The sequence below is a fragment of the Macaca fascicularis genome, chromosome 5, assembly GCF_037993035.2.
Source record: "Macaca fascicularis isolate 582-1 chromosome 5, T2T-MFA8v1.1".
Classification (NCBI taxonomy): domain Eukaryota; kingdom Metazoa; phylum Chordata; class Mammalia; order Primates; family Cercopithecidae; genus Macaca; species Macaca fascicularis.
In genome coordinates this window covers 63,560,778-63,570,517 of record NC_088379.1, presented here as the reverse complement: position 1 = coordinate 63,570,517, position 9,740 = coordinate 63,560,778, and the positions used below count along the sequence as shown (strand labels likewise).

The 9,740-nt window shown below is 35.9% G+C and overlaps 1 protein-coding gene across 1 annotated transcript; it reads left to right on the top strand.

Annotated features, from left to right (window-relative positions):
* The first annotated feature begins 2,348 nt into the window (after positions 1-2,348).
* LOC102114868 (submaxillary gland androgen-regulated protein 3B) lies at positions 2,349-9,141 on the top strand. Its single transcript, XM_005555140.5, has 3 exons — positions 2,349-2,430; positions 3,733-3,800; positions 8,560-9,141. The coding sequence occupies exons 2-3, from the start codon at positions 3,747-3,749 to the stop codon at positions 8,743-8,745; spliced, it is 240 nt and encodes a 79-aa protein (XP_005555197.2). The 5' UTR covers positions 2,349-2,430; positions 3,733-3,746; the 3' UTR covers positions 8,746-9,141.
* The last annotated feature ends 599 nt before the right edge of the window (positions 9,142-9,740 follow it).

Here is a 9,740-nt window from a genome sequence, read left to right as displayed (position 1 = left end):
GTTCTTCAGATTCTTTCTGGTCACAACCGACTCAGAAATCGTCTTTTAGTTTTGCCAGTGTTCATCCTAAGTCCCTCAGAGCCAATGATCCATTACAATGTAGATCACACTTTGACTTCAAACATTTGGCTGATGAATATGTTGGCATCAAAACAAGAAAGAAGAGACATTCAGCTTTCGACAAACTGAATTATCATCAAAGAAAGAAGTGGAAATTTCTTTATTAATTAGGAATAGAACCATCTTCACTGATGTTGGGGCATGTAATCATTCAGCAACATATTAAGGGCTAAGACTAGCAAACCAGGAATGTATTGTGTTACACTTAATTATGTCATCAGAATTTTTTAAAGGCAGTGAAACTCCAACAAAGTAAATGAAATTAAGTACAGTCATTCAAAACTAAGATCAACTCTGGAAGTGCAGCTTCTCTATTCCTATCTCACCTCACAAAGGATTTTTAAAACACTAAGCACTTAGATATGCTATAAGTTCAGCAACTTGCACTATGTCTTACACCCAGCAGGTATTCAATAAATGTGTGAGAGAGGGAGGGAGAGAGGGAGGGAGGGAGGGAAAAAGGAAGGAAGAAAGAAGGAAGGAAGGAAGGAAGGAAGGAAGGAAGGAAGGAAAGAGGGAAGGAAGAAAGAAGGGGAGGAGGGAGGGAGGGAAGGAAGAAGGGAGGGAGGGGAGGGGAGGCAGGAAGGTTGGTTGTAATCTTCATGATCTAAAAATTATAAATATATACATTCTTCAAATGAAGAAATTGAGACACAATGAGATAAAATAGCTTGTCTTATATAACCCAGCAAGGAATTGTTGATATTTGGCTTTGAAGTAGAATGACCTGACTATTAAGGTCACTTGATTCATCTCTACAATGTACTGTAACATAAAGTTAGTTAAGTATATGGTGATTATTAAGATTTAGGGAGCAACATGGAATACTGGTTAAAAACTCACTCAGGCCCCAGTGAGAAGACTTAGGTCAAGCACCACTCAGCTAGTTAGCATCTATGTCATCTATGTGTACAACAGAGATAACAATAGAACTCATTTTATCCTGCCATGTGGAATATGCTAAAGGTTTAGGAAGTAATCGCTGTTATTATTATACAATAATGTATAAAAACTACAGATTATAGGATCATCTAGCTTAGGAAAAATTATGCTCAAAGCCTAGATGTATCAAAAAGACAAGGCTATGATTTTCCATTAGACATTCACTTCAAAGTAAAAGTGTCCATATAATTTTGCCATAATCAAAAATTGTGCATGTCATTATATTTTTATTTAATTAAATGTCTCAAGTTAATAATGGCAAGGACAACATGATTTTTAAAACACAGTTTGTTCTCATTTAGTTCTTCATTGGCAAAAGCGAACTTCCTACAAAATGCATATATAAGGTCTTGTAAATAGTCTACTACCTTAAAATAATTGAAATATAGTTCACTGAGAAACTGCATAAACCTTCTGACTATTATCCCTCTTCTACCACTAGATTTTTCTTTCCTGCTTTTTTGAAACTTAGATCCAAATCCTAATAGCAGCACTCATTTTCATCATCCTTCAGAAACATCTACTCAATGAAGACAACTGTGAAAAACCATACATGGGATAAGATATATACAAACTTTCAAGCACAAAACAATAATACAATCTCATTATTTCAACTAAAAAATAGAAACAAGAAACCCACAACATATAGTACGGTGATCCAAACAGTCAAGTGATATTTTAGATATTCTTTACATTACTGGCCCTGCATCATACCTGGGTGTATGTGTGTACATGCAGTATTTGGCAACACTTATTTAATTAATGCAAAAACATAAGCAGCTGACATGAAACTGTAAGTCATTATAGTTTAATTTCAATTATCATTTTTGTTCCCATATGTTCTCCTGATCATGTTAGAATTTAAAAATATTTGTATTTCGCACATATGTAGGCCTTTGAAATAAAATAGAAAATATGATGAAACTAACAAATAACAAAAGACGGCCCATTAAATCACTTGGAATAGAAAAAGCTTGTGCCAGCTTTTCCTTTGAAATAAAGAGGAAATGGTGCACCACAGGCCCCAGACTGTTTTCCTGAGGTGATAGGATATTATGATTTGCTGTATCTGTTTCCTCAGGAAACAGCAAATGTTGAACAGGTCAATGCTTTTCAGGAATGAAAAAAAAAATCCAGAAAAAGACTGCCAAATTGGCAAGGACAACTTTCCTATCTTTGTTTGAAGAGCAACAACTCAGAAGTTATTTTATTTCCGAATAGCCTTTCTCATATTGCCAACAGAAATCCATTACAATATATAAGAGTAAGATTTCTTGTCCCTTTTCACCTTTATTTGCCGTCTTTCAACTGGCAAGAGTCATTTTGACCAGCAGATTAATCAACTGTAAGACGGATCCTCATACAAAGGTAGGTATTTGGAAATATAAACTTAATAATTTTTATTTTGAATATTAACATTTTTCTCAAAGATAATCTTTCCAAAGATAACATTTTATGGGCTTTTCATAGAACATTCATTATCAGCAAAAACATAAGCAGCTGACATGAAACTGTAAGTCATTATATGCATTAAATTTTGAAAAATTCTGGTTTTTTCAGGTCAAAGTAAAACATTCATGTTGGGCATTTGGGCCAATCAGTCCATCCAAGTACACAGTTGGCTTTTCCTCCTGATGTACCTTAAAGTTCTTGAAACTTCATAGGGATAGAATACTCTCAGGTGTACTCTAAAAGAGAAAATTGTTCTACAGAATATTTTTATTATTGGTTTTTCTTTTGCTTTTCAAACTTCTTTTAAGAATGGATCATAGGAAAAGTAATAGTTTAAGGAATAGCCACACCCACATATGTATAATTAAATATTCAGTGAAATTTTGTCCATAGAATTCTTTCAAGACTTGCATTGCTCAGACCACACACTCAACCTATGTGCAGAGTTGACTATCAGGAAGCCAGTTTGCTCAATGGTGCATGGAGTTGCTTTCCCAGAACTCAAGCTATCATGTATTTGAAATATATTGTAAAATTTGAACCAATTGAGAGTAGAATACCTGGACATTTCCATGTTCTCTGCCTTAGTCTCTGATATATGGATTTTTGGAAGCACTTTGAGATCACTCATCACAGACTAAATTAATTTGGTAGAATGTTGTTAAAACTATGAAGTAGATTATGTGACTCTTCTCTTGGACTATACCCAACAGGGTGATTCCTTTTTTTTTTTTTTTTCTTATTTTTAAGCTGTTCCAAGAAATTAAATTTGTAACATAAGATCTAGTTAAAATGTTAATATCAAACCCATCTATAGAAATCTATAAAGTAATGTACCTACTATTTTAAAAATATCAAAATGTTCAAATATAAATAAGTATACATTTTAAGGTAGTTACTTCTAAGGGAAAAACCTTAATTATAAAAACTTCTATTGCTCAGAACAATTTATGAACAACTCTTTTGCATTATCCCAAGGATCAGTTTACAAGTCAAAAATAAAAACTACTTCCACTATTTTGAAGTCAAATTTTATAAGCCTACTAATATTGCCCCACAGTAACACTGAATTCAAAATAATGTTAGGCAAATTCCCTGAAAATGCTATAGTAGGATATTTGTATTACATTATATCCAAATGTTGAGACATTTTAAATACTACTTTTTAATTAAAAAAAAAAAAAAATCATACTGATCACCTATTGTGCTTACTTTCAGAGGCAACCGAAAGGATGAAATCACTGACTTGGATCTTAGGCCTTTGGGCTCTTGCAGCGTGTTTCACAGTAAGTATCATTAATCACGGTCACACATCTTTATACTTTTCTCATTAACTATTATTTCAGATTTCTTTTTACGTTAATGATGTTACCTTTCCATCAATGGTTATTAACCATTGATGAAACACTGTTTAGGACTTAAATTTAAATTTAAAATCTAATTTAAATAGCCACACATGTCTGATGGCTGCCATACTGGACAGTTCAAGTCTGTAATATCAGACTGCATTAAACAGATACGTATAAATGTAAGTCCCCATACTCTAGTCGGTGACACAGTAGGTAAAACTCTATAAAAATAAATAATTAAAATAGAACTGTTTTTCCCAGCATGTAGTTTATGGATCATTTACACCAGAGTCACCTAACTCACTTATTAAAAATGTAGTAAAGACCTCAGCCAAGCCTCAATAAGAGTATCACATAATGGGAAAGATGCATTTTACCAAGGATCTACAAGTATCTTTGCATGCTAAATTTTGAGAGAATGCTAAGCATTTATATATAAACAACTACTTTGTATACAAAACCAGGTTAAAGACAAATGAGATACTAAATATCATACAAAATTACAAAAACGTTTTTAAAACACACGTATTTCAAAGTAGTAGAATCATACTTGATTTCAAAGTAGTGTTAGATTAATTCTAGGGACAGAAAGAGAAGATTAATTCCAGAGTAATTTCCACCAAAGTACTATAAAATCTACTATATCAAATGGAAAAATATGAAGCCATTTTTTTTAGATTATGACTTCCACAAATCAAGCAACATAAAATTACATCATTGTGAAACATGAATCATAAAATAATTCCTCTTTCATCTACTTTCAAAAAGGAACAAAAGCAGGAAATTCTCAGGTTACTGAGGTAGTCTGACCTTTGCTAAATTACTGAGAGCATTATATATTGACATAATTTTTAATAAACCAATAAAATATATTGACATATTTTAAGGCAATATCTTAATGACTTGATTATAAAGCTGATTTTCAATATTTTTATGCCTTCAGAATATAAAAGAAAAACATTTTATAATTTCAAAGTATCAGGTTTTTGTTATATAAAATTTTTTTATAAGATTAATTTGAAAAAGATAGCTTTCTGGGCAGGCGCAGTGGCTCATGCCTGCAATCCAGAACTTTGGGAGGCCAAGGCGGGTGGTAACTTGAGGTTAGGGGTTCAAGGCCAGCCTGGCCAACATGGTGAAACACTGTCTCTACTAAAATTACAAAAATTAGCCAGGTGTGGTGACATGCACCTGTAATTCCAGCTACTCCAGAGGCTAAGGCAGGAGAATCGCTTGAACCCGCGAGGCAGAAGTTGCAGGCAGCCAAGCGAGCCACTGCACTCCAGCCTGGGTGACAGAGTGAGGCTCTATCTCAAAAAAACAAAAAAAAGAAAAAAGAAAAAGATAGTTCTCTGATAGCATAAGCAGTATAAATAGATATAAACCTTTCCCCCAACTTAATTATATGAGATTCATGATGATTGATAATTATCGAATGTTGGAAATGTGAAGGGTAGCATGTCATTTACATGTGTGTGTATATGTACACACACACAAATAAAGCAAGTCTAACTACTATTAGTCCCATTAAAATACAAATAAATTTAGGTTCAAAGTATCCATGTCTTAGACGTACTGTTCCTAAACAAAGTAATGTAGGAGATTAGTGTCAATTATAGCCCTTTGAGAGAGTAGTGTTTCTTCTTAACATAGTATTTTCATCATTTTTCTGAGTTTATTACCTTTAGAAAGTTGTGGAAAGGGAGCTAATCAATGTGATTGGGTATATTTACCACAAAGATTTTTCATTACTTAATATTAAGATCAATATCAGGATATCTTTAGGAGGCAAAGATACTTTCAGCTAATTTTTTAATTGTTTTGACAATAAAAGTGAATGGAGTATTTTCCCACACTAAGGATTTGTTTCCTTGACAATTAAAAATCAAGTCCTGAACTTCCATACATCCTAACTAGTCTTTGGTTTGGCAGCACTTGGGTCAAATGCCCTGCATAATACCACAGAATGTCATCAGCTAGAAAAGACAAACACGAGGCCGGTTCTACAGAAGTGCCTTGGCATTTTTCATTTGTTGTATTAGTGATCCTAATAAAACTTTTACTCGCACATTAAGGACAGAAGCCAGGTTGAAGAGCAAATGGGAATTGAGAAGTGGAGTTGGCAAATCTAGAATACCCTTTCATAGAGCTTCGCTTTGCAGGAAAGATGTGACAAGAAAATCAATGACAACAAGGGTACCAGTGGTTGAAACTGAACCTTTTATACGCAGGGAAATAATAAAACTTGATATTTCTTTTGCAAATGATCTATTTAAACTTTCTGTATATTTTAGGTGAAAGGGTAAGAGTAGAATCAAACAGTCAAATCAAGGTGTCATTACAGTAACTTGGGTAAAAACAAATGACTTAGGTTAGAGTGGAAGTAAGAGAAATGATAAGAAGTGGTTAGAATTAGAATTCAGGAAGGGAGATGCAAAACCAGTAGGATTGTGGGGGAGAAGTGTGAGTTGAACATAAATGGTAGTTGTTTTCTGAAGAAAATGAGTCAGTTTATAATTCCTGTCATTTAACTGTCTCATTTTCCTCAGAAAACAAATTCCAATATTATACTTACAAGAAGTAAAGGGAAGACTGACAGAGCCAAGTCCCTGAGAAGACACTTCTAAAGAAAGAGAAAATTCCTAGCTATCAGTGACTCCATGGTTGTGTGGCCAGTAAATCAGGGAAGTTCATTTCTAATTGCCTGAAATATCTTGGTGAAGCAGGAGAAAAGCCACTTTGGTGGGGGTAGATGAGAGCTCAGGATGAGGTGGAGAATGTTGATAAAACTGGCATCAACTTGGAAAATTACAGGCTTCTGGGGAAGTGGGAAGAGATCATGTAAGATAAGACACCCAAAAAAGGATTTCAGACAGCACTGAAGGACGCTAACTCTGATGGTATAGTGCTGGTGACATCCTCTAGCATTGTTAAGAACCTGGCATTAGGAATCCAGGACAGGGATGCTTTACTGTAATACTAAAGTTTAGGATTAGCAAGGGTAATGGCCAAATAGGTGAAGGGACTGAGAGCCACAGGAAGTGAATGTAGTTTTGAGTCCAAAAAAAGCATCTGCTCCAAGCAACCTGGACTTCTTGCCATCAGTAGAGTGGAACTTCATTCTTACCCCAGAGCATTTATGTATTTTCATTCTATTTGGCATGTTTCCTCCTTATTTTATATTCTTTAAGCCTCTTTTCAAATGACTTCTTCTCACTAGAAAAATCCTTCATCATTTTCCTATCCAGAACTGATCACTTTAACTACCTAATATATTTGTTCCTTGCACTACTTTCCAGCTTTTGTATGTTAATTTTTTTTAATGGAGACAGAATCTTGCTACGCTGTCCAGGTTGACCTTGAACTGCTGGCCTCAAGCAATCCACCCACCTCAGCCTCCCAAAGTGCTGGGATTACAGGCATGAATCACCATGCCCAGTCTCAGCTATTTTTATTTCTAAAAATTGTGCTGTATGTATACCATACTTGAGCCAATCATCACTCTAAGCATTTTACAGGTAATATTTCAGAACAAAAATCTGACGATAACCACAGGTGGTGGATCCTTTTATTAATGTCATTTTTCTGACAAGAAAAAGAGACTCAAAAAGTATTCCACACTCACCCAACCTCTATGTGCCAGAAGCGGAACTCAAACCCTCGCATGAAACCCCACAGACTCATTCCACTCATTTCACTTCCCTTTAAATCATATTTATCCTGCCTTGTATTGTAACTCCTCTGCCTGTAGATTCATAGAAGATCTGTTTGTAACCCTGGCTCCCCACCACAGCTCCTACATTAGCTCATTGCACAAAGTAGGTGTTCATGATATTTTTCACAATTTATTAATGTTCAAAGTCTGAACAGCCCTGAACTCTTGAATTAGACGTAAAAAGACATTTTTCTCATCCTGGAAGGGCATTTATTTCCACTTACAATTTATTTAAATGACAGATTCGACTAAAGGCAAAGGGTAAGATTTTTGCTCATTATATAAACATATATATATTTTTAGTCAACACTATCCCTGCTTTCATAGACAGCCTAGGTAATCAGAAAGCAAAAGAGAAACTTTTTTTCTTTGATAATAGACTTTCAGACTATGTGACTTAGATACAATGTAATGATTTTCTATTGCTGCATAACAAACTACCACCAATTAGTAGCATTAAAAACTCATAAATATCTCAGTTTCTTTGGCCATAACTGAATTTGGCTAGTTGGCTTTCTGCTCAGAGTCTCACAAGGCTGAAAAGGTGTGTCCACTGCTGTATTTTTTTTTCTGCAGCTCAGCGTCCTTTTTAAAGCTTGTATGGTTATTGGCAGGATTCAGTCCCTTGGTTATTGGGCTGAAGCCCCTACTTTCCTGCTGCTTGTGAGCCCGGGGCCACTCTCAGCTCCTATAGCGGGTCTACCATGTACCTCCACGTGGCCCTCCCCACAACATGGCATCTTGATTCAAAGCACAGAGAAAAGCATTCGCTGCAGCCTCAAATCTCTCTGATTTCTTCTGTCTCTGACACTGTAGAACCTTTTTTAAAAGGGCTCACCTGATAAGGTCAGGCCAGCATGTGCCAGCAGGGAGTAGAAATCTTGGGGCCATCTCACAGTTCTGCCTACCATGGAAAGCATTCACCCTTATATTTAACTGTGAAATAGGTGAATTAAAATTATTTACTTCTTTTTTCCACAGCCTGGTGAGAGTCATAGAGGCCCCAGGGGACCATATCCACCTGGACCACCAGCACCTCCTCCACCTTTTGGCCCAGGATTTGTTCCACCACCTCCTCCTGCACCCTATGGCCCAGGGAGAATTCCACCACCCCCTCCCCAACCCTACGGTCCAGGGAGATTTCCACCACCCCCTCCTCAACCCTAAGGTCTACCACTCCATCCTGATGGCCCAGGTTATCCACAGCCTCCTTCCCAACAAAGACCCTATCCACCTGGACCTCCATTTTTCCTGGTAAATTCTCCAGCTGATCCTACCCTCCCTACTCCTGCACCCCAAATATGAACAACTGCAGCAGATGCCACCACCACCACAAAAGACACCACTACCCTCGTAACTACTGCTTCTACTACCCAAAATACGAATTCCAACACTGCTTCCAGAAGACTTTTATGTAAAATCGCTTCCGTTTTTGAATGAGAATGAAAAATTCCAAAAGTGCTGAGCTTTAGGGAGAAATAATCTTAGAAAGAAATTGTAGAAAAACCCTATGCAAACATAACATTTATACCAATGAGGTGAAAATAAAGAATTGAGCATCAATATGAAGTCTCCACTGTTATCATCAGAGCAACATTTTTCCCCCAGTTATGTCACCTAAATGAATATTACTGCTGCCAGAAGGCTAGTCTTGTCCCATGAGGCCAAAGAGTAATTAAGGAAAAATGAAATGAGACACTTGAACTTGAAACTTAAGGTTATGAAGTGGGAAGAGTAAGGAACAGGATTCTCTCTTCAGTATGGCAACCCATCATGCAATTACAAAGCCCAAAAGATGTTAATAGATACTAAAATGAAAGAATCTTAGCCCTCACCATAGCCTGCCCCCTGAAAACTCCTGAGTTCCGTGTAATCATTGCTTATAAATAATTGCAAAGAAGAAACACCATTTAGCAAATCTAAATATCTGAGATGTGAAGTACAAGTCTTAGAATTTGATATGAAAAATCATTTTCTAAGCTAAGACAGAGATAGGAGATGGTTTTAGATACCAATAAGAAGAGGCTTATGGCTAAGATTTCCAAGTGTCTTCTGCTTCTAATTATTAGTTGATGTTTTAATCAGAAGTATTATGATATGACTATTTAGGAAATGGCCTCATGATGTCATGAGAGCTTTATCTTTCATGTTTGACTTTTCCT